The sequence below is a fragment of the Sturnus vulgaris genome, chromosome 1 (genome assembly GCF_052056855.1).
Source record: "Sturnus vulgaris isolate bStuVul1 chromosome 1, bStuVul1.hap1, whole genome shotgun sequence".
NCBI classification, from domain to species: domain Eukaryota; kingdom Metazoa; phylum Chordata; class Aves; order Passeriformes; family Sturnidae; genus Sturnus; species Sturnus vulgaris.
Genome location: NC_142243.1, coordinates 148199098 through 148226586, shown reverse-complemented (window position 1 = coordinate 148226586; position 27489 = coordinate 148199098). Strand labels below are relative to the sequence as shown.

Here is a 27489-nt window from a genome sequence, read left to right as displayed (position 1 = left end):
ACACATATTCAAAGAATACATTTTCAAATGTACTCCCTGCAGAGACATTGGCAAAGACCCTTTTGACTTCATCTAGGCAGGACTAAACTCAGCTACAAGGTTTTATGTGGCTTCCACAGCCAGCCCTATCAACACATAGTAGATCCCATTATTTGTGACATCTTTAGATTTAGTGTCCATGTAATTTATATGGCTTTGAGCATAGGTTTGGGGGAAAATGAAAAGTGGAGGGAAATGCATTTCTATTGGAGGAATTAATGTGCTAAAATATTATGAAATTGCAAACAAAATATAGAGAGACCACAGTGACACAGAATATCCCCTGGAGGGAATTTGCTTAAATTCTGCCCCTGGTTCTGTTGCTGCATTTCTGTGTGGTCCTGTGTCTGAATGAGACAGGAAAAGAAACACATGAAACATCAACTCTTCCCAAAATTTTAGCTGGACACAGAGAGGTATTTTTAAGGCATTCTCTGTGGCTTCACTTTCATGGCTGTGACCAAGGAATTGCTCTGCCGAGCACTTGAAATACAACCTAAAAAAAGGTTTTTAATTTTTGTGGTAAGTAAAAAACTATTCAACATTTATTCCTTGTCTTATCCCACTTCTAAATCACTGCAAAGTGGGAATAATTAAAAGATCCTTTAGTACTGCAACATTAAGTTATAGTGATTCTGGGTCTGTTTGTTTTAAATGATCCAATTTAAATAAAATAATAACTAAATAAGAAATAAGGTGAATGTCAGGCTCTTACAACCAAGTCTTATTTTTTTTTTTTCAAAGATTGGCAGTTTGTGTTTTTTTAAATTAATGCACCAGAGAGTGGAATTCTGAACTTTTTGCGGTTCAGGAGTTTTTCAAGTATCTCAGCTTTTATAGACAATTTTTCCCTGCATTATCATTGTTGCCTTAGCAGTGAATGTCCCACCTTGAACTGAGCCCTGCAGCTGCCAGGCACAGCAATGACATTTTCCCGGGGATTTCACAGACATAACAGGTGAACCACTCGGCCTTCGTTCACCTACACTGAAAGGAAATTGCATTAAATTTCCCCTTGGCTGTCACACAATTACTGGGCCCTGACAAATCACTGGATTTCAGTAAGGCATTAGGTCTGATCTTTTAAGAAATGGACTCTAAAACGGGAAGAAGGTGTGATACCTGTTCTCAGGCAAAGCCCTGCTTATATCCAGGGGTGCAGCCTGTGCTTACCTCTCTATGGGACTTCAGGAATCCTATACAATTGTCCCCCACCTAAGCAGAATAAGATTTAGGGTCAGCAGTTTAGAAAAGGTAAAAACTGAGTCCAGTATGGCTCAAGCAACCGTGTCAGGAATGGAATTTTCTCAGTGTATCCTTTTGTTTCTTTTCAGGATGCTTTGATTTCTAAGACATGCCAGGGTAAAATGGTTGCTTGATTAACACAGAGCATCCTCCTGGGACACAGCATCCTCTTGGACTACAGAGAAGGGGTGGAATCAGGAAAGCCAAGTTCCATGGCAGAGAGCAGCAAGAGAGCTGGACATTATTTAAAGAAATTGCCCTCTAAGATAATGGCTGGCAGCCCAGTGGGTTTGGCACAGACCACAGCTTTTCTCCTACTCCTTTGTGTCAGGTCCAGATGGACAGTAGAATACAGACCAGAAATCTTGAAAAAAGGTGTCATATGTACTATGAATGTTTTTGATGGGATCAGTTACATCTCTGACATATATCTTATCAGAAATAAAATCATTGGATAAGTAATTAAATATTTTTCTAAGTTCTGGACTGCTGAAATTTCTTGGTATCTAATCAAGGCTTTATGAGGATCTATGTTTAAAAATGCCAAGTGCTTGATCACAAACTAACATCTTTGGAAACCTCCAAGGAGCAGTGCATAGTACTGTGTAAAAGCCTCATGTGATGTAACTCCCACACAGATAAGAATACCACTAAGACTCTATATCTCTCCACTACACATTTTCATTATCTTCATGGCTCCTTTTTTTTTACTTTCTCTCCTTTTACTCCTCAAGAATACTTGAATTAGAAAAAAAAAGTTTCACAATATCAGACACTTCAAAAGAAAGTGTTCCCTACTTTAAACTAGTAAATACATGAAACATTCTTATGGGAAAGAGTTTGTAGAGTTTAATGCACACTCTGTTCAGGAAGTTTTGTGGTGATAGTACCAATCTAAGCCAAACGTTGATACGAAAAATTAAAGAGAATATTATATAAAGGCCAGAAACTATTTTCAATTCTAAATACATGTTTTGAAATGGGAAAGTAATTCTATGAATGGGAATAAATACCTGTTTATATATATAACTATATATTTGGGATTCTGCAAAGCAAAGTGCTTGGTTCTGCACTTGAGTCAAAACAACTCCCTGCAGTGCCCCAGGCTGGGGGCTGAGTGACTGGAAAGCTCCCGGTGGGAAATGCCCTGGGGTGCTGGTGGAGAGCAGCTGAACATGAGAGCCCAGGTGTGCCCAGGTGGCCAAAAAGGCCAAGGGCACCTGGCCTGGATCAGCAATAGTGTGGCCAGTGGGGCCAGGGCAGTGATTGTGTCTCTGTACTCAGCACTGGGGAGGTCACACCTCAAATCCTGTGCCCAGTTTTGGGGCCCTCACAGCAGGAAAGGCATTGAGGGGCTGGAGAGTGTCCAGAGAAGGGCAATGGAGCTGGGGAAGGGTCTGGAGCACAAATCTGGTGAGGAGCAGCTGAGGGAGCTGGGGCTGTTCAGCCTGGAGGAAAGGAGAATCCGGGGAGACCTTATCACTCTGTACAACTCCTGACAGGAGGCTGTAGCCAGGTGGGGGTCAGTCTCTTCTTCCACGTAACAAGTGACAGGAAAAGAGGAAATGGCCTCAAGTTGTGCCAGGGGAGGTTTAGATTGGATATTAGGAAAATTTATTCAATGGAAGGGTTGCCAAGCACTGGAACAGGTTTTCCAGGAAGTGTCCAGGGAATCATCATCCCTAGAGGTATATAAAAAATATGTAGATGTGGCACTTGGGGATGTGGTTTAGGGGTAGACTTGGCAGTGCTGGGTTAATGGTTGGACTCAATGATCTTAGAGGTCTTTTCCAAATGTAATAAATCTCTATTTCTCTATATAATTTTTCTTTTGGGAGATGAAATGTTATTCTTCTGAAAAAAGATTGACAAAGACTTGTCCTTGATAAAACTTGTTCAAAAAATAAATAGAAGGATATTGTTAAAATCTGAAAATAAAGCTTTATAGAGCTAATACATTTCTTAATAAATATCTTGTAAAATTGTAATGGTAGAGGACTAGCAGAGAAGTGTAGAAGTGCAATCAGGTTTTTTCAGAATAAATGAAATTTACTTAATTGATACTTTTCTAAACGAAATTTCTTAAACAACCACTCAAAGATGCTTTCATGAAATAATTTGCCACAGTAAAATGAAGCGTAACTGAAAATAAAACTTCAGTGCTCTGGAGTAAACTTGGGTTAAGTTTGCTTCTTTGCACTCTAAAAACAGAATTTCCTTCTCTCTGCACATCTGCATCTGGTGAGAGAGAGGCACAGCTGGATTTGTGTTTTCACACAAATCAGGTGAATCAGATGGGTTTGTGAGGTACTTTTAGTACACTTTTACTACAGTGCTCCAGGTGCCAGGGCTCATCTTTTGGGGCAGAGATGGCTCCTAGCCCTGCCAGGTGCAGGGTGGTCATACCTGAGGCCACTGTCACAGCAGGACAGACCCTGACACATCTGGTCACAGCAGGACAGAGCAGCTGGCAGGGGAAGCTGCTTTGTGCCACTGGCTGAGGTCACAGGAATGCATGGCTGGAGCTCCTGCAGTCACTTACACATATTGCAATTCCTATAGAGAAATGTGTGCTTTCAATCACACCTAAAGGCCTAAAGCAGAAGGAAGAAGCAGTGCATTGCTTTCACCCTGTGCTCTCAGCCCTCAGAGAGACAGAGCTACAACAGCCAGACTTCATTTTCTGCCTCCTCACCAGAATGTTACACCACTCTGTGTCTTACAGATAAATCACAGGCATTCCCTTGAATTTGTGTTTATTTAAATTGTATTAGCAGGGCCTTACCCTGTGCAAACCTCAGGAAATGGATGCATTTACTAGGCAATTTATATGAATTGTGTTGATATGTGTTTATATGAATACAGTGTTACTAAGAGACAATAAAAATGTCTTCTTTTCCTGCTCTGGATTTTGGGAAGCTAGTTATGGACACAGTGCTGCCACACAAAGGGATGCTGGAAAAAGGAGGCATGTAAAGACTATACTCCTGAGAAAGCTACTTGCTCAGAGGGATGTTCTGAGTGAGAACACTGCATTGTCCCCAAGAGTCAAAGTTGGGGCTGAACAAAAACCCCCTCCCGGGTCACCTGAGTATTGCTCAGCAGCTGAGGAAAGTTAAAATTACAGAGTCCCAGGGTAAAACACAGCATGAGGCAAAACCTGCTGAAAGTCTAATTATCCTCATAGGCAGACATCAAACGGCTGGAACTGATCCCAGCACACACATTTTCCTGGCTATACCTGTTTTTGTCGGCTGTTACAGAGAGGACTTTCATCCCAGCCTTCTTGATGTGATATTGAGCAACTGGTAATAAAATCAGCAAAAGTAAGTCTTGTCAAAGAAAAGGTGCTTCCATATTCCTCCAGCTGCAGCATTCAGTCAGGAGTCTCAGAAATTTTCCTTTTTTCAAAACAGTATAGAATTAAATAATATTAGATGTAGTTACACCTCACCACATAATGTTTTTTGTGAGAGACAGAGTGAATGAAAACAAGGAAAAATTGTGCATGTTTGTGCACAGATGTGTGGGCATCCTATTGACCAGCTACAGCTCTGTTAAATGTGGCTGCAGTTGCCTTGCAGCATCTGAAGTTCTTGCTGAAGGCAGGATTGTTAGACAGACAGACACACAGCTCAACCACACACAGAGAATGGTCACTAAAGAACTCTTTGATTCATAAACCAACTGTAAATCCACTTAGATTTCTTTTATGAATTGCTACAACGTTCTGAGTGATTTCACAAGTGGAAATGTTCAGTGGATTGTTATAAAATTACTGAATGGATGATCATTGGCTTTTAACCATGCTGCATCTAAACTCTCTGATTTCAGAGGAATTATTTCCAACCCACTGGAGTAAATGGGAGCAGAATTTTGCTGACTGTTTCTAACAGTGATCTTCCCTTGGATACTACTAAACATCACTCAGCATCACTGAAATTGCCTTATGCCATTGCTCTGACCAGACCTCTCTTCCTTCCTCACCACTTAACCACGACTCCAGGCATTTTTTCCTGTTTTAATTGACATTTTACTCCTTTTGAGGTTCCACACTTAAGACAGACTTCAGGTGTGATCTCTGCCCTCTTGACAACGTCCCTTGTTTGAACTGAAGGATGGCTAAAGCTGTACCAGAGGGGCTCACCCTTGCCTACTTCTCACCATCAGAGGTGGCATCGGTCTAATTGCAGTGAGCAGAGCTGTTCCTTTAAAAGGGAAAAAAAATCCTCCACAATTCATTTCTACTGCCAAAAGGAGCTTCCAGTCTCCACCTGACCTGCCCCAGAGCCTTTCCATGCGGGACTCAACAGGCACTTTGTGTGCTTACGATTGTGTTACCTCTAGTCAGTCCTTCAGGGATTAGGATAACAATTTTCACAGGATTTTAAGGAAAGATTATCAAGCCTGTCTACTCAAAGTTTTTCACAAAGTGTTTATTAAGACCTGGCAATAACTTTCAGTTTTATATAAGCTCTGAAGATAATACTTTTTGTCATGAAAAATCAGGTAAGTTGATATTAACTATTCCAGATCTTGGTGGTTTTGCTTGTACTTGGAGGAAACCATTTCAGCTGTGCTATTAGTGCTCAGTGGAAATGTAGCAAATGAAATTCTTTTTTATTCAATTTATATTTATTGCATTTTATTGCATTCTCACATAAATAAATCTGAACTTAAAAAGTAATTGCATGCAATGAAGCATGCAGTTATAACATGGGCATATTTTCAAAATTAACTTGAAATGTTTCTTTAGACTTGGTGGATGATGGTGTGCTTAAAATGAGACATGACCTTTGGATGTTGCAACTGAATGAAGGTAAGGAAATTCTTACTCAAGGACTTTCCTCTTTTATTTCTTTGTTCTCTTAATTTCTATTCCGCTCTGTTAAGCGTGAAGACGTCAGGAAACTGCTTGATATTGGAGTGCACTACGTTTGTACAAGAAAAATGAAAACAATTCAAACTTCATGGTTACCTGTCACATTAAAAGGAGTTCTACTAAAATATAGCTAATAAACACATTGGTTTAAGATTGCTGTTAACCCAGAGTAATAGAGAAGGATTTAATAAGAGGTTTTCATGCGTGTATGAAAGTAATTTGAACTGGATTAAAATCTCCAATTCAGCAGTTCAGGGAACTCTAGATCAACAGTTATTTATAAAATAGATTCTACTAACCTTATTCAACTTAAAATGAACAGAGGAGGATTGTTATATCCAGCAGAGGTGAAGGAGAATTTGTAACCAAAAGCTTGACCCTCAGCCTTTATCAGATGAATGTTTGGAAGAAAAACGTTCTCTGAGTCAGTTTATGGGATTTGTCTGCCTGCTCGGGGCTGTGAGGCACCTGAGCCTTCAGTGCCTGTGAATCTCAGCATAGCCTGGAATGGAAATGGTGATTTTGATCTGCAGGACAAAGAGGGTTTCATATTTGCAATCTGGACATGTATTTCAGTCATCACAGTGGAGTCTCTTCAAGAGAGATGCAGTTGCAAAGTAATAAAGACTTGTCCCTGATAAATAAAAACTGGATATTAAATAACCAGAGTACGCAAATGTGACGTGTATTGCAAGAGTTAACATCACTAATATTCACATTGCTGAGAGATAAGATATTTCAGGGAACAGTTCTAGGAATAGTTGTCACACGTGGTTTTGAAATTTAGTTAGATAGAATAAATTTCAGAGAGTTAATGCTGGAAGAAGATTTTGGGAAGCAGCTAAAAGCTAATGCTTCAAATTTAAATCAAAATCTCTATCAAATAAGGAGCAAGGGTAGTCCATTTTGGAGTGATATCCCTAGTATTAAGAATTATCTGCAATTTCTTTTTTAGCATTTTGCGCTGGTAAGGGGACACACCAGTGCTAAATCTGGCATTCAGGCAAAACAAGCACTCTCATGAATGGAGGATTTTCCATCATTTTATACCACAATACTCAATATTTCTTTGCTAGAAGTAGAATAGGATTTGTCTCACTGTGATCCACCCTTCCAGACTTTCTTTGCCTGTTGTTCTAATCATTAGATGTTTTGCTTGTTTGAATCTGTAGTGTGATATGGCCAGGTTAATGTCTTCTCTGAATTCCTGCTGGAAATCAGCACTGTGTGTGGAGAAAATTGTGTGTTGATTAGCACAGAGGAGCAGCTCAGTGGGGAGGACAGCAGAGAACTGACAATTCAGGTGAGCAAGAAAGCTTCACCCACCCAGTGTGTGGGGAATGCTTCCAATTTATCTTGCTCTACTTTGTTTGTACTTTTACAGCTTTTCTCTCTTTCCTAAAATAATGATCCCTTCGTGTGTCAGTCCTCTTGCCTCTTCTCTGTCTTTTAGGAATGTGATCTCTCTAGACTCTGCTCTTTCTTGCTACACCAAGTCCTCTGTCAAGTGATTTTCCCCTGTCCTGCTGCCATGAATAACACTGGCCAGTTTAAATAAATCACTACTAAGTTAGATCTCTGATAGGAAATTATCTGCTATCTACCCTTTTACATAGGAACCTTTGTAAAACAGTTGTGCTTTCACATCAGTCTGTGAAACGCTCTCACCAAGGGTTCCAGTGTTAGTGTGATTCACTGGTGACCCAGGAGAGCCCACATTCCTCACAGCAGGTCCTGGAAATCAAGTTTCCTCACAGTGGATGAACACTGGCTATTGATCTGTAGGGACAGATTGAACATGGGGCAGGGCATGCCCTCCTCTCCCACCTCTTAGGTCTGGGTCTTTCACCCACTGTGCAGCCAAAATCCTTGTGAAGGGCAGAGGTTTGGGGTCTTTCACCAGTCAGGGCTGCAGAGACCCTCCAGCTGACCAGCCCTGCACCTCAGGCACAGCTCAGTGGCAGCTCTTCTGCTGTCTGTGTTTCCTGCTGATGTCCCTTGGGTGGGGGTGCACAGGGACAGCACTGGCTGTGCAGCCTGGTCACTCCTGAGTGCATGGAACAGGTCATGGGGAACGTGACATAAACCCTGAACCATCAAAGCACAACTCATCAAAATGAAGATTTTGCAGTTAAGGTGACACTTCTCATAGTACAATCAAAATTCATAAAGTTCTATTAAAAAAGCAGAAAATCACCCCACTTCTCACCTCAAAGACACAACCCAATAGTTCTCCTTTAATAGGAGACTTGATGATCTAGATGCACCAGTCACCACAGACCCCTGCTCCAAATCACATGTAGCTCCAAACCTCCCTTTACATGATCACCCAACTCTCCACCTCCCAAAACCTGCTTTCCCCAACAGCCACCTCCCTTCAGCTCTGCAAAGCATCAGTTCCTCATACGCAGCTCCACTGAGGAATATCTCACACTAACTACTCTCTATTTCATTGAACCAAACCAAGGATGACAAAAAATGATCAGAATCTAGAGATTTGGATTGGTTTTATACTTATCTCCATGCAGACTACACCTCCACTGCTTCCATCACATCAGCCTGCGAGCAGACTTGAGCTATCACACTGGTCTCCCCTAATTACAGAGTCCACAGATCCATAAAAAAAAGCTGTTGCAAGTCTCAGGAGCTTCATAACACCAAGAGTGGAAGACAGGATAGCCTTGCCAGGGAGTCAGGTCCCCTGATTTTCATGACAGAACATATTGGTGGTCTGTAGTCTAGCAGTTTGCCAGATCCCAAATACTGTTGCAAGAAAAGCCAGGTTTAGGATTTTTGGTGCTAGACTTCTCCGTGGGATACTGGACTCTGTCCATGCATAATTATGCCACAGAAAGGTGATGGAGTATGAAGTCTGGGAATGAGATTTGGCCAACACTTTCTGCCTCAGTTCTTCTCTTCTGCACATGCTGTGCAGAAACTGTGGATGAGTCCAGGCTTAGGACTGAGTAAAAAGGATTGGGCAGATGGACTGAATAGGTGGGATGAAGTGCTTGAAAGCTCTCAGAGCTTTGCTGGAATTAGCAGAGCTGGCACTTGCACACTTTTCACTCATCAGGCCGGGAAACACAGACATTTCCAACACAGAAATATTTAGTATTGTTTCACCATCCCAGGGAAGAATCTCTTTAGAGTCACTAAATACAAATAAGACATTTCTTGAATGTATTAATTCTCTAGTGACTTCAATATGATAAATATTTTAAATATAATGATAGTAGTTTTCTAACCAAACAGTATTATCTTCAAGGTAATGATTTGCTGCATACTTGTGAGATTAGCTGCTCCAGGAGGATATTAAAAATTTTGGACTTTTTTTTTTTTTGCCGATTTTCATATCATCCCTCATTTTCTGACAACTGCAGAGTTATTTGACATGTTCTGATATTGCAAAAATGGGAAACGTGAAAATAAACCTTTTTTTTTTTTTCCTCCTTCCTAACCATGCCTTATTAAATTTTTAAAACCTGGAAAGCAGCTCATGGTCTGAAAGGCAGAGCACTGTCCATCCTTACCAAGCAGGTAGGAAAGGCAGGACACAACCTGGTGACAGTAGCTACAGAAATACAAGATCAGGAATGATCAGAAAAGCAACATTTCTGTGGAAGAGAACCTCAGTTAACATTTCTGGTTTACATAAGCAAATTTTATCTTGTTTCAACAGAAAGGTTTTAGGCACTTGATGTGTCAGGTGCCTTCTAGGCACAACTCATCCTGTAGGAGAAGAGGGTTGTGTTGAGAACCTTACCAAGACCCTGGAAAATCCAAGTAGGTAGGACTCAAAACTCGAGAGGCACAGAGGAAATACTGATTATAAGATCTCTGTTCCTTTATCATTTCCAACACCAATCTTTCTCTGCATCACAGAAATCTGATATTTCTTCTGTGGTCAGATCAGTCTGGGACAAGGGCTGGACAAAATCTCTCAATGCTAAAAATTTTACCACCACCAAAGGAGCATTTCTCTCTCCTAGACCAGCCAAGCCTGCTGGAAGTCTGCATCCATAATGCAGGGGTTCTGCTGGCATGTGGCAGTGAAGATGAGCCTGGGATTTCTATGTCTCTTTCTGGTTTTCAGCACAGGTAAGGACAATGGTCTGGAGCTCCCCAGGGAATAACCCAGGTGCCTCTTTCCCAGCTGCTCCCATAGCCCCATTCCCACACCTGTGGCAGGCTTGGTTCTTCCACCTGTGCAGGCAAGGCTGGAGCTCCGGGGCTGGTGACATTCAGCAGAGCTGACCAGGTGATGCCTATTCCTGGATCCCATGCCAAGAATCTGGAATCAGAAAAGTTTATAAGGAAAGAGAGAGAAGGGTTAGAAGAGCTCCTACCACCTGGATTGTCAATCCAAGTTTACTGATTGAGGGTTGTTAATACAGCTGATTAAAACTGCATCATAATTTATAAGCCCTGGATTATACACTGTCTATGGGGCATTTCTCCTTTATAAACACATATAAAGGGGAACTCGGATGGGCTGAGAAGCTGAAGCTTCATAGGAACATGGCAGATTGGCATTTTCTGGCACTGACTCCCTTGGAGAGTATTTTGGATTACTCTTAGGAGGCACCCAGCTCTCCTCTGGTGGGGTAGGAAACCTAAATCTCAAACACATATCTTCAAATTGTCCTGCAATCTCTCATTTTCTGCTGTACACCTCAGCTGGTCACTGAGCAAATCCCAGAAACCCAGTCCAATCCCCTGAACCCAGTTTCAGCCAATTCCTCCTGCAACACAGCTCTTGAGGAGTCAATTGCATGACTGCTCTGAATAGCAAACATGCACAGAGAAGGGAAGAATTGTTTGGATTTGGCCTTATTTTACTCTGTACCTCGCAGCAAATTCTGTGTGCAAGCCTAGTGAAGATCTCTACAAATAATTAGTATTATATTTTTATTTTGATTGTTGAGGTGCAAACTCAACAGGGAAAACTGTTTCTCAGTCTCTTTCTTCACTTTTCAGCTTCGTGCATAAGAAAGGAAAGTAAGAAAGAGAAGCAAGTGGCAGTGCTGGCTACTGCAGGTAAGAGGAGCCCCAGAGTCGGGTGCCAATGGCAGTGGGAGGTGCTGTGCTGGGCATGGGGGTGGCAGCAGATGGGTCCTGCTCCTTCAGAGTCTGTCAGCCCCAAACCACCCCTGCTCTAAGACCACCCCACCCAATCCAGTCCCTGGCCAGGTTAACAACTGTCCTTCCCAAAATCTACTCTTCTCGTTTTCCTTTCTCTCCTTCCCAGCTCTTGATTCCCTTTTGTTTTCTTTCTTCTATGCTGTGGATAAGCACTGCTTTCAGCCCTGGGGTGCAGCTTGGCTTCAAATTGGTTATAAATAATACTGATGTCATTGGAAAATTGCATTTCTCCTCAAATTCAATTTTGTCCTCATCTCAGCTTTTTGTGCTTCTTTTTCTGTCCTGCTCTGTTCTTCCTCTCTCTGTCATGCTCACACACACCTTCCTCCCTCACACAGACATTGTGCTGCTCTGCTTCAGCATGACTTTGTGGGAGGGGAGCAAAAAATATCTTTCAGAATTTTGACTTGGGAAAAACAAATAAGCAACATCAACAGAAATAAAACGTTAAGATAAAAAGTGTGATTTAACTGCAGCAAAATTATTCTCTTGTAGCGAGCAGTATAGCCATCGACGTAGCTGAAAAACAAAAATCTGTATTTTCATGCAGGTTTGGGGAAGGGGGAACATTTTTTAGGCACTTTCTCTGCCTTTTGTGATTTGCGTGGTGAGATCTGCTGCTCTGTTGGCAGCAAACACCCATCACCCAGCAGGAGAGGGCACCAGCACGCCAGGGCTGGCTGGGTCCTGCAGCTGCTCAAGGGCATGGTCAAGGGCACAGCTGGCAGGCATGAATTTTGGCCCACCATTCTACTGTTGCTATATCTTGCTATTTTCTAGACTCATCTCCATGGTCCTGGAATTTTATTTTCCCATCAGTGCTTTTTTGGTGCACCCCAGAACATAATCTCCTCATTTTGGTTTTCCCATTCTGGCAGATTTACAGCACAATAAGCAGTGGATGCACAGCTGTTTCCTTGTACCTTCATGCACCCCTTTTCTTTCAGAGCTGCCTGCAAAGTCCCTGGACCTGGCTGCTATTAACCTGACAGAGCTGGTGAATGGGATGCTGAGCACTGCACTCAGAGGTAATGGGATACGGCTGGGCAGGTCACAGCTGCCAGCCCAGCAGTGAAGGAGAAAAGGGTTAAAGAAAAGGTAACAAGTGTTAGCAGGAGAAGCTGTAAACATGTGCTGTTGGCCTCCAGAATTGCTTCTAGGAGCATGTTACCTTCATGCATTTGTAATGCAGATGGCTGTCTACCCCAGAGAACTTGGAAATTAGTGTGGGTTTATATATAGACACAATATAATTACTTGTGGGACACCTTTCAAAGGCACTTTCTAATCCAGTGTACATTTCAATTAAAAGAAAAACAAAATAAAAAGGAAGAAGCGATACAAATGATCTTTCCTTCAGTGGAAATGAGAACAGACTGAGTGTGAGGCAGGTGTATCCTACAGGCACCTCGGGAATCCTTTAGGCACTAAATGAGCAGAGACAAAACACGCTGTTCTCACAGTTTGTTCCAAGCACTAATAGCCTGGGCCTGTGTTTCTGCAGGTACCAAGAAATTCTTCTCTTTGCTGAGTGTCACCTCTTACAGCTCGTTTGCCTTCCACAAAGTGTCAGTCACCATTTATAACCGTGAGTGTTGGCACTTTGCTTGGCTCAGGAACAGTTTCTCTCCCACAGCCTGTGCAACAAGACACTGATTTTTTTCTCTGTCTCTCCCTACAGTCTCTAACACAAAAAATATTGACCCTGGCAAGTTCCCTATGCACTACTGCTACTGTTTGAATAATGTGACAAATGACTTGACAGGTGGGTACACAAAAATGCTGGCAATTGCATGTGCTTAAGCTGAATTATTTCCTTTGGAGCTGAAGGCTGTAGTCTGAATTCTGCAGACCTCATCCTTATGATTACCACCACCACACTGAGGTCAACAGCTGTAACTCACGACGAGTGGCTGCTCTAACTCCACGACCTCAGTCTCAGCTGCAGCCCCCAGCCAGCCAGTCTGGGATGGAGCCATCAGTCAGGCACTGGCGTGGTTTGACTGGCAAAAGGCCTCCCTTTCCTCCTTGGCATACGAATTTCAGCACAGGAGAGACAACCAGCAATATGTGATACACCACCTTGGCCACTATTTCTCTCCTGAGATAACCCATGGGAGATGAACAAGGGCTTCTCTTCACCCACAGACTCCAGCAAATTCAGTGAGCCCAAGAGAAGTGAAAAGCAAGGACTAACATCTTCGTAGAACTGTTGAATGGACTACAAAACACTGTCAGGCAAACCTTCCACCTGAAATCCTCATTCACACCCCTGATTTCACAGAATTTACCATTTCAGGATGCATGAATGTTTGGATTCTATGACTGGTTAATGTCAAGGGCATCAAGAGTAGATCAGCAGCTGCAGACCAGACTCCAAACCCTGTGTGCCACACGTGGTGACCCTGCATGAGCTACAGTGGTTTTTATGGCTTTCTCTGGACCCACACATCTCACAAGCCTTTATGGATAATTACCCGGTCTGCCTTGGAGAATAACAGAGCAACTTTAATCTTTCTGCTGCAATTTCAGAATTGCAGCAGAATCTTGGGGATTAGAGCATTCTCCAAAGCAGTAAAAATGTGGGGCTCAGGTCCATCACTCCCTAAGTGAGAACAGTGACCTGTTACTGCTAGAAAGCACCACAACACCACCAGCCATTTCTTGGGCTGACATCTGAATCATCAGTAGGTCTGAAGCAGACCCCAGTGGAAAAAAAATCCAATGCCTTTTGGAAAGTCTTACACAGCAGACAGGCAATTACAGCAGGCAAAGCCTGCAGGCTTTAGATCTCCTTCTACATTTAAGCAGACTAAGTAGAGCATTACTTTAAAATGTTCTCTTGAACAGATAAATTCCATTGAAGTTTTATTTTAGACACACTGATGTCGTTTTGGACTTATCTTTGAAATATACTTCTGAAATGATTCTCTTGGTTTCTTCAGTCCACTCCAGCAACATATTTTAACCTCTAAAATACTTTAAACTTTGTCATGTAGGAGCATATATCTAAAATATCATCACACATAAAAGTGAATTTTTCACTTGGCATAAATATTAGGATATGTGTTTTCAATAATAAACTTTCTCTATTTGTTGTCTAGATTTTACAGCTCTACTTGTTGATATCATTGGAAACTCCACCAGTTATCTCACAGAAATTTTCAAGTCCACTTCTATTCTCTCAGGTTTGCATTTCCTTTGAACATTTATCATTGTCTTATCTGCCTCATTTACTCCTGACATGAAAACAACCATAAAAATGTGGATAAAAGCCTTTTGCTCTTACTCAACAGCATTTTTGTTGCAACACATGGAACAAGACACATATATGACATGTGTGTAACATAGAGAGGTACATGTTTCTATGAGCAGTTATGTTGCTTGAATGTTTTATAATTAATTACTAAAAAATGGTAGGTTTGAGAATTATTATTGCATACTGATATTTTGAGCAATTCTGATTCACAGAGAACAAGTATGGGCTATTTAATCTGAAGATTTCTTTTCCTATATAAAAATATTTGTAATTTAGAATTGTAATTAGATAGAAACTCTTTGTGTGAAGATACTAACATTTGGATGTGATGGTGGTTTGAAATTTTTCTCAAAAAATAGATCAGAAGGAACATACTTGGTCAGCTGCCATAGCCACATGCCATTTTTTGTTTGTGCTTTCAACTCTTTAAGATAATTCCATGTAAGGAAAACTGGCAACCATGAACTCTGCTATATTTTTTTGCCTTTCAGTGCGACAGAGCAATGACTCTGATTGTATCTACATCTGTGTGATGGCAGGGCAGACAGGTAAAAGTCAAAATCATTCCACCCAAAAATATTGCCCTAATATTCCTCAGTGAGGATTTATACTGGAACAAAGCCTTTCTTGATATTTGTAAGCATTTCTATTTGCAGAGAAAAATCTGACTGATTTTTTGGAAATACTAGAAAAGTCTCCTGTGATTAATTACACATTTTCCAGTAACACATCATCGGATCTGGGTAAGTACATCCTGGGGAATAAAAGGAAACAGGAACCAGAATGAAAATCATGTCCAGATAGCTCTTGCAATTAGTCCATCCTCATTACTACTACTATAAATATTATTTTATTTTTATTATTGCTTATATATTTGCATAGTATTATGTATTTGATTATAGTTAGAATAATATTTCATGTTGTTGAAAATTTAATACAGTAATTAAGTTGTTACTTACAATAAATGCAAGTAACTGTTACAAACTTTTAGATTATTTGTTACAAGGTCTTCTGGTGGAGGAACAAACAGAACCTGCTGGGATGAGAGCTTTTACAGAATTCATCATTAGGCTGGGGAGGGCCTCTAGTGCTTTTAAATCTTGCTGGGTGCCTTCCATAGCTCTCAGCACAAATAACCTCCTACCTTTACATGAATTACCTTCAGAGTGGAGGTGAACACATTCATTGTCCTGAGTGGTTTTTCCACCCAAAACTGCTTTGCCAGTTTGAGCTACACTTCAGGTGCTCACCTTTCACTGCTGCCCATCACTATCTCCCGTTTTCAATGATAGAATAATGCAGGCAGACTGAAGTCAGTAGCAAGCTGTAAGTGCTGAAAGCTGTGGGATGTTTCTCTCCTTTTAAAAACAAACAAGAAGAAAAAGATGACACTTGGCCAAAACCCCTTTAATTAGAAACAACAGCTGCATCTGTGGTAGCACAATCTGATTTCTTTCCTTTTTTTCACACAATATGCAGTGGATAGTGAGTGCTTTAACCTTGTCTTCTCATTCCTCAAAGACCTAGATTCGATTTTCTCAAGTTTTGTGAAATTGCAAGAAGACCCAAACAAGACAGTGGATTCATCAGCAGAATATGTGTGGACATTTAAATGTGAGCAAATATTTTCAGACCTAAATTTGTTCCCCTTGATTAATGTCTTGACAGGTGATCATGTATGTTTGCTGCACAGTTAACTGTGATGTTAACTCCAAATAAAAGGTTGCATAAAATTCTCTGAATCAGAAGATGATGTCAGTAATGCAATGAAGAGCTGGAAGATAGAAAAACTCTTGTGAAAAGCCATTTTACCAGAAAAAAATATGTTTTCTAAAGAGACAGAGAAGAAGAGAAAAACTGGTTGTCTGTTTCAAACCAAAAAATAAGATTATTTAAACTATTTCCTCTTATTTTCTATGGTCTTTTTTTTCCTCTGTATTATTCTCTATTTCTTTATATGACATTCAGTTGTACTTGAGCATTTCATAATCTTTAGTACATTTAACTTTGCTACGAGTTACAAGATAGAAAAGTGCTGCTCTGCTTCATTTTGGAAGCCAAAAAGCAAGGCTTTGCACCTGCTTGCTCGTAGTAGAAATCAATAGAAATTCTGACTTGACTTCTTACCTCCTGGTCATTGCAGCTGCCTCTGTCTTCTACAAAACACCTGCATTTCCTGTAGCCAGTCTACTGTCTTTTATACATTTTTAAAATTTCCTTAACCACACACCAACCTTTGTTATCCCTTGTAGCCACAAGTGTCAGTTCTCAAACTGCAGCATCTGCCCTCCAGTACCTGCCTGCTCACCTTCAAACAGACAAGACCTTTCTCTCTTTCTACTGCAGTGAAGCAGTTCAGGAAATTAAGCACAAATTATGAGAAGAAAAAAACCAAAACCCTGCAGCAACATTTCAGTTTCTTTTCTTTTTCTTTTCTTTTTTTTTTTTTTTTTTGTTTTATTTAAGAAAACTCACACATTAAAATGTTCTCAGTTAAAATTTCAAGCATTATTGGAGCTCCCTGTGTTTCCATATTTTAAACTAAATGGAGAAGTGGGGGCTCAAGTGCCAGAGAAGCCCTCAAGGGGCAGTTGGGATTTTCTGGGTGTATTTTAGATATTATTGTCCCCTGGTGTGTTGCAGTTGCTGCTGCCATGGGGCACCAGCACTCCCAGTGTGCTGGTGCCCTCTCTCTGCCCTCTTGCTTCTCCAGCTACCAGGATCCCTCTCGCACAGAAAGGGGGGGAAATCCCCACCACCAAATTCCCACCGTGGCCAAAGACAGCTGGAGCCAAAGGATCGTGGTTTCCATCAGCCCACGTGGATGCTCCCAAGCCCCAAGGCACGGCCAGAGCCCCCCTGAGCCCTGGGGGGAGCTTGGCCCCATCGGCAGCCCTGCAGCCCAGCCCCAGTGAGTATGGCCAGGAGCCCTGGAACCTGCCCTGCCCCACTGCTCTGGGGTTTGGCCAAGTGTCCCTGGGGTGGAGCTTGGAGGGCCCTTCAGGAACACCTACTCTTTTGATTACTTTATTGCAGGAATATCAAAATCAGCTCTAGGTTCCATCCTGTAGTTTCTTATCTTTAGGGGAAAAACTTGGTCTTGCTTCCCACAAACACTTGTGCCACTTGGATCTTCCCTCACATTTTGCTCCAAATTTGGTGAGCAGACCTGTGGAAAAGCAATGTAGAGATGTTTCTCTTGGTGTCCCCTAAACATGCCTTCTTGAAATCTTACCCTTCCCTAGTCCTCAGGCTTTTCAAGTTCTAGTCAAGCACAGCTTTTGTTCTTCATATTTCATCCTGGCATTTTTATAGGTCACTGGCAGCACGGGGTGAGGACTCTGCCTGTTGAGCTGTCTCATACTTAGCAATTCTTCTCAGTAGGCAGATAAATAATGAATAACAGGAAATGTCTCTGCTCCCACAGCTGACATGTCCGTGTTTTGGATGCAGACAGTGTCTCCACAAGGACCCAGCAAAGTGATGCAAACAGAGCCAGGTAAGACTGATCTGGGATAGCAACAAAGTGTGTCAGTTGTCTCATTAAATGAAATAGAAAGTTATATATAGAAATAGATGACTGATAATGTATTTATACATCACTGTCTATGTAAGTGTTTATTAATGAACTCTGAGTTCAGGGTTAGTTTTTTATTCTTTTCTGTTGCTCCTTCAATAAATCTGCCTTTTTGTTTTAAGGTGTCAAAGCAAGTTCTATTCTTCTCCCTCCCATTAGATTTGCCTTCCACAGTTCTGTCCATGCCACCTTCCTACCGACCTGGTGTGACACTGAAACTTTACTCAGCTGCCAGTAAGTAAATGCACCTCATGCAGCAGAAATAGCAGTATGTTTGAAAGTAATGCAAAATAGAAATATTCCCATGCAGAAAAAACATACCTGGTTAATTTGCTTGTGATAGTTTATGAGTGTAAACCATTCAAAATGTCCAAGGGACTGCTTCCCGTTTGTTTTGTGAATTGTACACAACTGCAAATTCAAAACATAGATGATATTGTGGTGATAGAATTAATGTAGGTTTACTCTGTGCAGCTATTTTAGCATTGACTGTTTATCAGAGAATTCATACTTAAAAGTCATTCCAAAGGAAAATACCATGCCTTAAATCTCATCTTAAATAAAATGATGAACCAGCTCATGCCACATGAAACCCCCAGAATTGTTCTGAATTTACAATACTGCAAACTACTTCCTCAGCTAAAAAAAGATCATCAACAACTAGGTTTTCATGAAAGCTCAGTTCTTATCTGCTTGTGTTTCTCTGTGGTGACTGTCTAAGAGAAGCATGGGATGGGTACAAAGATAACATAGCAGCCTAGTCTGCAGGGTCTTTAATATCCTTTAGGCTTGATATTTTAGATAAAAACAGAAGAGTCTAAGGAACTATAATGCTGGGCAAATAACTTTTGTTTTCCTGGTCATCTTTTTAGCTCTTATAATGCTATTTAATTCTGAAATCAAATTTAGTTTTCTCTCATCTTACTTCTGCTTAAAGAATTCCAAATACCAGAGTCTTCCTCTGGTGTGCAGTATTATAGACCCTGGAGAACCTAGGATGTTTGTAAAAGGCTGGGCAACATGGATTTCAGTGAGATGGGAGAACCAAATGCCTCTCTGTGAGAAACCGTGGTGGCAGAGGCTGCCTGCTGATTCTAACAATCATACATTTGGGGAAATAAATCCAACAGTGTGATCCCAAAGCAAGAAAGGGCACCTACATTGTTCTGAGGGATAACTAATTATTCCAATAATTTATTTCTTAAATCACAGAAGTGGGTGCCAACTAATAAAACAAGCAAACGTGCATGTTAGAGCGTGCAGGGAGGGGTATTTTGAGTCTGAATCATTCACAGGAACCATAACATTGCTCCTCACTGGCAGCAAAATTTAATCTCAGTGTCACAGGGATGTGATATTGAATTAATAAAAGAACTGTCTGTTTGCTAGTCACTTCACTGCCCCTGACAGTAATGTGGCAATGGGAAACACACGGGAGGAAATCTCTGCACATCTCATACACAGCAAGAGCTGTGGTTCTCGCCTTTTCTGGTCTCTTGACTAATTCACTTTCTTAAGAAAGTGAATTCTTAGAAAAGAAAGTTCTGAAATAAATTCCTACTTTTAATTATCTTTATGAACTTATGTACTGAACAAAAAAAAATACATTTCACAGTAGAAATTTGTTAGAGAAGAGGTAGAAAGCATTACTATGAATGGGTAAAAATTTAAATTTCAATGATGCAATATGAATATACTATGCAATAAAAAAATTAAATAGAAAATTAATTTAAAAATAATTTCATCATTAAACAAATATAGTGTTATGCAAATACAGTGGTAATTTAAAGTGATTGTCACAAACGAAAACCAAATCAATTTCCTTAGCTTTCAGCATTTTTGTTTGACTTCTCTTTCCCACATAGATGACTCCTAATTGAAATTGCCATAGTTCAATTTGCAGCTAGATAAAACTGAATTTCTGCTGGCAAAACACATAGCTTATGTAAAACATTTAACACCTGGTTGGCAGGATAGGAGGATCCACTTCTGAGGAGGCTGAAATTCGCAGGAGGGTGGCCTTCAGCAAGTTTTAGTGATTCATCAACTTTCTTATTTCTCATCAATTTTAACATCACTTTTCAGGGACAACTTATATTAAAACCTCATTGCCCCATGCTCTGATATTCGGTTATTAACATGAAGTGTGTTTATTTAAGCAAGTAATCATTAATTTTTATTTTACTCCAAGTAGGAAAATATCAAGGTGTGTCAAATGCCATAGAGTGGACAGAGCCTAATGACATTATGTGAAATTGCTGGGGTGAAGAGAAATGGGTCTCCCTCTTGCTCATCTCTGGCTAATTGCACCTGATATTTGTGTAGTGCCTTTGACACACAACTGGTTTTCAGAGCAGCCTGTGAGTTTGGGAGCTGCCAGTGTCTGTGCCTTACTCCTCACATACTCCTGCTACCTTGGTCAAGTGCTGCCAGGAGAGAAATAGTTTCATAGCAATCTCTTTCAGGTTGGCAGAACCTTGATTTTCCTCCTGCCCAAGAATGCCATTTTATATTAAATTTCCTGTCAGCACCAGATGACTCAAGCTTATTTCAACAGAACTTCATTAGTCCAAATTTAACCTTCATAACCTCTGCTATCACATAACATAGCACTGCCCAGAGCTGTAAAGTTTGTGAGACATGTGAACCTGGAAATGCAATTACACTGTCTAAAGGGATTATACTCAGCAGGTAAGGCAGTTTATCCACACATGGCCAAAGCCTGCTGCTAGTTACACAAATGGAACAAATAGTTGACAATCACACCACAGCTGCTTGCTTTCTTTCTTTCTCTCTTTCTCTCTCTCTTCTCTCTTTCTCTCTTTCTCTCTTTCTCTCTTTCTCTCTTTCTCTCTTTCTCTCTTTCTCTCTTTCTCTCTTTCTCTCTTTCTCTCTTTCTTTCTCTTTTCCTTTCCTTTCCTCCCTTTCCCTTTCCTTTTTCTCTCTCTTTCTTTCTCTCCCTCTCCCCTTTCCTTCCTCCCCTCCCTCCTTCCTTCCTGGATTCCTTTCTTCTTTCTCAGAGACCCAGGACAGCATTTATAAGGATATTCCTTATTTGTTGGAATAGGGAAGACATTGCTGTGGAGACCATAGCCCAGATGTGGTAGAGCAATAAATTTAGTGTGGCAGGTATTTGGGCTAGTTGAGAGCTGTGTTTTCTCGCCAGGGTGCCCACAGTCGCTGCTCAGAGAGCCCCGTGTCACCTCCCCTCCTGTCACTGTCATCGTGCAGAAGATCAACCCCTGTGTGATGGAGCTCTGCAGGTTCTTTCAGCTCTGCCTCTGTGTTGGTCACAGAAGATATTCCAGAAAGGAAGCCATGAGGTAAAATCTGACATTAGCTTTTCTTTCTCTGTCTGCTTAAAATACTCCAGGCTTTTTTTTTTTTCCTCCCAAATGAATTTTCAATCACCAGTGATTGTTTTGGAGGGTCTGTGGCCACCAGCTGAGACCCAAATGTGCCCCAGTGCACTGATCAGTACCTGATCTGGCTTCAGTATTCCAGCTAAGTGAAAAAAAGCCCAGCTGCATTTTTCCAAACACCTAATGGCATCACTGAGGTTGGAATCTAGCTTTTTATTTTATTTAGTAATAGCAGGATGATATACTGTGCTTATTGTGCTTATTGTAGAATCAGAGATAGCTTTGAGTTAGAAGGGATCTAAAGACCATTTGGTTCCAACTCTGCTGCCATGGGCAGGGACATCTTCCACTGGGCCAAGTTGCTCCAAGCCCCATCCAATGTGACTTTGAACACTTCCAAGGATGAGGCACCCACAGCTTCCCTGGGCAACCTGTGCCAGTGCCTCACCATTCTCACAGTAAAGAATTTCTTCCCAAAATTTAATCTAAACCTGCCCTCTTTCAGCCTGAAGCCATTCCTCCTCCTCTTGTCACTGCATGCCCTTGTCCAAAGTCCCTTTCCTTATGAAAGATAACAAGGCTCTTATCTTTAACTGCCTCTCCTATCTGTCACTACATCTACAGGTACTGTGTTGAATACTATTCCTGGTTTGTGAAAAATGCAAGTTATGTCTGCGAAAGAGTCAAAAGAGTTGCTTACTCCCACAGTAAGTACATCTTCACTTTATATCTCTGTATCTCTACATACCTTATCATGAAGATATAACAAAGGTTTTTGTATATCCACAGAATATTTGCTGTCTTTCATCAGCTAGCTATTTTATCTGATAATGACTTTTAATGGGTTAAAAAAAGGAATTTTTTACCTTCATGCATGTTTTAATATTTCTGTGTAAAACCTCTTCTAACTAATATTTTCTTGTGTTCTTCCAGCATTAAAGCAAAAATGCCTTAAAAACATCTGTACATCAGTTTAGAGTACTGAGAAATTTTACTGCAAGTTGGAAGACTGGTGGCAATTTTAGTTTTCTTTTTGATTTCTCAGTGAAAAAAAAAATCAGAAAGCGACATGTTGTTTGCAAATATTTGAAATCAGACAAGCTATTAATGAGATGTTAACCTAGAAATGTCTCCTCCTCCAAGGCATTGTAAAAATAATGTGTAAAAAACAGAGATATTTTATACAAATGGTGTAACTGAAATAAAAATATTGAAAGTCTTTTAAAAATCTTATTTCATAAAGGATATTTGCATGGTTTGCTAATGAAGGCAAATAGTTTCTATTCATTTTATTGACATTTGAGACATAGTAATCAAAAGTAACAAACGCAAAGTAATTTAAAAGCAACCTGAAATACTGAAGACAAGAAGGACTCTCTGGTGTTAAAGACATGCAGATTATCTTCCAAATCAAAAACTTCCATTACTTTAGCAGTGCCTGTTGAGCAGTGTCAACCCAGGAAGTGACAAGATTTCTTGTACTTTGAGATATATTTGTGTGAGCTCCCCAGGATTCATAGAAACATGGAATTATAGAATGGTTTGGGCTGGAAGGGACCTTAAAGATTATTGACTTCCAACCCTACTAGATCAGGTTGCTCAGGGTCCCTTCCAACCTGGCTTTCATGTTCTTTATATGCAAGTCTGGTGAACTAAAGCCGGTTCTAAAATAGTGAAATTAATTGCATGATCCTATATTTTTCTATGCTGCAGCAGCATTATGCTACTATCTACCCAGAGTACGTCATCAAGCCATTAATATTGTTTTTACATAAGAAGTTTATTTGCACTATAGCTGCTGCACATTGTTGTTTCACTAATGAAAGATGTGTTCAAAGGTAGAGCCAAGGAGAAAAGTGGCAACATGAGCAATGCTGATGCCAGGAAGAGGTGGGATGCAGTAGGTCTCTTCCAAAATGCACTTCACTACTGTGCTCAATAGTGTGAGAGAACTTCTGTCATGCCAAAGAGCAGGATAGATTGGAGTAGTACCAATTACAGCAGATATTGAAAGTTAGGCCAATGGAATAAATAGGAATGTCGACACAGTGAGTATATGCTGGGAATAAGACATGCTGCTATCCAGGAGGATCTCAACAGGCTGAAGAAATGGGCCAACAGGAACTTCAGAGGTTCAAGAAGTGCTGTGACATGGCCATGGTTCTGCTGTGCCTTGGGAGATCTCCTCCTGCTGCAGCAGCTCTGAGTCTGTGCCCTTTGCCTCTTGTCACGTCACTGGGCACCACTGGACAGAAACTGGCTCTGTCCCCTTTGCACCCTCCCCTCAGGGGTTTTCTGGATTGATGAGATTCCCCCAAGGCTCCTCTAGTGAACAGTCCCAGCTCTCTTGTCCCCTCCTCATGAAGATGTTCTAGTCCCTTCATCATCTCTGAGCTCCTCTGAACTGGCACAGGTTTTTCCATGTCTGTCCTATACTGAGGAGCCCAGCCCTGGACACAGCCCTGCAGGTGTGGTCTCAGCAGTGCAGAGCAGAGGGGCAGGATCCTCTCCTTCAATCTGCAGGCAGCACTTTGCTCTCTGCAGCCGGGGACACCCTGAGCCTTCTGCCCTGCAAGGGCACACCTCTCACTCCTGTTCAACCCCGTGTCCAGCAGGACCCCAGCTCCTTTTCTATCGAGCTGCTTCCCAGCTGGGTGGCCCCAGCACACACTGGAGTATGAGGCTGCACCTCAGTGCAGAATTGGCACTTCTTGTTGAACCTCATGGAGTTCCTGTTGAGGTCCTTCTGGATGGCAGCATGACCTTTGAAATGCCATTCCCTCATCCCACTCAGTGTCAGCTGCCAGCCTGCTGGAGGTCCATTCTGCCCCATCATCCAGATCATTAATGGACACCCAGCACTGATTATGCACCACCAGTCACTGGCTTCCAGACTTGGTGTCACTGGCCACTGCCCTTGGGGCCCCACCAGTCCATTTTCAATCCATGTCCCCAGGCACATCCAGCTCAAATATCAACAGCTTCTCCATGAGGATTTTACAGGTGACCTTGTCAAAGCCTTCCCAAAAACCTCGTAGGTCACAGAGTCAAAGGGCCTTTTGCTCATGTAAATATTTTTACAATTCCCAATTGTCAGACTTCTCACTTCCCCATGCTCCAGCTCAGTGGACAGTTTGTTGCTGGACTCTTTGAAGGGTAGCTGTGCCTGGCCCTGGCAGAAAGCACACCCTCCTGATGAAAAGCAGCCTTCCCAAAGCTCACTGAATCAACCTTCTCCTGGATTTCACCCAGCCTTGGATCAGAGCCAACATGGATAGATTAAAGAAGACTTCCCAGCCCTGAGGAATGCAGTGTTTAAAGCTGTGTAAACTCTCACTCATCTTTCATCACCAAACACTACCTCTTGCTAAGCTATTAAAGCCATATTCACATGCTCGAGATTTTGTGAGTGATTAATAACAATGGGATAACTGTTATTTAATTACAGCCAAGAGTATTAGGGAAAGTTATTGTATGGGGAAGGCACCTGCAGAACAGACTTCTCAGTATGGATCCTTTACGTGGCTGGAGCCATATTTATTACCAGATACACTGTGGGCTTAATGACTCTAAGGAATCTCATGGAAGAATTAATTAATAAATGTTGAAGTGGGTTTGATAAAGGAAGTGATCACATGGCTGAAGTCTATATCCAAGTGGGTATAAATAACTTAGTACTGGCTCTGTTGATATTCATTTGCCTTTCATCCAGCTGCTCTGGGATAATATCCCTCAAGGTAAGTTTTTCTGGATGTTGTCTATAATAAGGGAAGCAAGAAGAAAACAATGTAGAATAATCTATTTGTGACTTGGGAGTAATAGACAAAAATATAGACAAGAGATTTGGGAAAATAGACTATAAATACTTAGAGCTGTTAGAGTTATAATCTCACTTCCTGATGAAATATTACAGGATTTTCTAATAGAAATTAATTCCATATTTGAGTTCAGAAAAGCAGATAATAATCACTAGATGCATATTTGAAAACTAATATATATGTATGTTTATTTATTTGGCTGTAAAAATTCTATGCCTGACTTACTTGGAAAATTGTTCTAAATTTAAAGTAATTTGTGACTGTAGTTAAAAACAAATCTATCATCTTCCATTTCATGAATACTAATGCAACAAATTTAGAATTTTTGCGCACATTTTTTTGAAAATCTCCAAACATATTTCTCATTAGGAAAATTTATGATATATTAGATCAGTCTCAACACAGATTAGAATAAATGTTTGACTACAAATTGTTGTGATATGAAACAAATATAGTGGATTACAGATAAAGTGGATTCCAGAGATGTAATATCAGAATAACTCTTCATTTACACGTTTCATAATATCTTCATTTATACATAAGAAATATTTGAATATTCTGTGAGATGAAGGAAGATGTGAAAACTGTTTGCAAAACAGAAGAAACTGCAAGTCCACCATTTTACTGCTACATGGCAGTTTCATAAAGTCTTTTGACTCAAAGCAATACCAAAATAAATATTGTTAGTCAGACTTTTAGAGAATATTGGTAAAACAAGGATATATAAGGCTCATAATTCCTGTAATAAGTGGATTTACTTAAGGGTAAAAACTGAATTTTATCAAGCAGAAATCTATCCAGGCTACAAAAGAATGATTTCCAAGATGGTGCCTTCCCACCCCCAGATTAAAGAGCTAACATTCTGTCTAATATTTTACTTAACTCACCAGGCACACCAGTCTGCTGTGTGACTTTTTTCTTGTCTTTGGATTAAACAAAAAATGATTGTAATTCTGCTGGTGTCTATGTCCATGGTGGTGTACAGTGGTAAGTGGCAATGTATTTTTATGATTATTTGACATTATGTCAAAATACAATTTTAAGTAGGATCATTTGGAAACAATCCCTTAGAAACACACTTCCTCTCTCCTCAAATTTTGGTGTTCAGCACACAAATGCACTTGAAGATGTTCCTTTATATGAAGTACTTATGAAATATTTTTCTATTTTTATATTTAGTGAAGAACCAAAATATGTAGTGTGATTAAAAATACAACAAAAAAACGGCAACTTCTTTTTGCTAGCATTTTGTCCTTATTTAAGTCATTAAGATTCCAAATTTATAAGTTTCATATAAAGAGATTCTGCTTATTAAATACATTTATATTGTCTTAATTCTTCAAACCATTCAGTGCATCCTGAAATGCAACCCATGTCCAGCTAAAGTTCTTTTGAATTTTAGCATGAATAGGGTTTTTTCTTCATATAACTCTTTAGATTTTATTGTCATGACTGAATGCACTTCCCAGAGTGGGTAAACATCTCAAATTTCTGCAGTCTCTGCACTGTGTAGGAACGTCAGTAAGAGTTAAGATGTGCAAGTGGAGAGGATTCTTAGAAGGTCTGTCATCATTTCTGGTCAATCCATGGGGATATTTCCAGGGAAAGAGAAGAGAAAGGGAAGACAAAACTTAGGACCCCAGCACAGAAAAATTTTGCACTGACCTTCATCAGCTTCACCAGTTGCTTCTCTTCTGAGGGGTTGCTTGCATTGCAATTCGAAAAAGAAACAGGTCTAACACAAAACATATAGGCTAAAATGATGAAGCTGAACCTTAAGACTCCTACTATGTAGAGAAAAGTAAGAGTGAATGTTCAGATTTCCCACTGCAGTGACAGTGAATGCCAAAATACCTGCATTATTTATTTAATTTTAAAAAATACTTTATACTGATAGTGAACTCAAAAATATCTGGACATTTGTACATTTTTCTTACAAAACACTTGACGAAAAATTCCCCCAAATCTTAAAAGGCTGTAGAATAGTGTTTTAGGTTCTTTGCCCCAGCTAAATACAACCAGAATATGAAGATTTAAAGTGTTACCATGTTTAGGTTTGGGGAGGATTCTTGATTTCTATTTCTGTGGGATTTATTCTGCTGATCTCTGCTTTGAGACTGAAGCAAATATCTGTGCATGAAATAGCATCTTTGAGAGGAATT

General features: G+C 40.6%; 3 protein-coding genes across 3 annotated transcripts in view; all 3 read left to right on the top strand.

The window, feature by feature from the left end:
* The window catches only part of KCNQ3 (potassium voltage-gated channel subfamily Q member 3), a 193119-nt gene extending 191368 nt beyond the window's left edge, over positions 1–1751 (top strand). The window contains exon 17 of the mRNA XM_088179406.1: positions 1374–1751. The gene's annotated coding sequence lies outside the window, so the exon portion shown is untranslated. The remainder of the gene's footprint in view (positions 1–1373) is intronic.
* Positions 1752–5781: 4030 nt separating this feature from the next.
* Positions 5782–24017, top strand: HHLA1 (HHLA1 neighbor of OC90). Its single transcript, XM_014882121.2, has 17 exons — positions 5782–5793; positions 7353–7469; positions 10159–10267; positions 11147–11206; positions 12259–12339; positions 12816–12899; positions 12993–13076; positions 14416–14499; positions 15062–15118; positions 15227–15313; positions 16092–16184; positions 17284–17481; positions 17998–18069; positions 18307–18381; positions 21314–21470; positions 22134–22216; positions 22443–24017. The coding sequence occupies exons 1-17, from the start codon at positions 5782–5784 to the stop codon at positions 22484–22486; spliced, it is 1497 nt and encodes a 498-aa protein (XP_014737607.2). The 3' UTR covers positions 22487–24017.
* The window catches only part of OC90 (otoconin 90), a 27611-nt gene continuing 24134 nt past the window's right edge, over positions 24013–27489 (top strand). Inside the window, exon 1 of the mRNA XM_088179482.1 lies at positions 24013–26311. Coding sequence (XP_088035608.1) covers positions 26269–26311 — 43 coding nt within the window. The 5' untranslated portion in view covers positions 24013–26268. The remainder of the gene's footprint in view (positions 26312–27489) is intronic.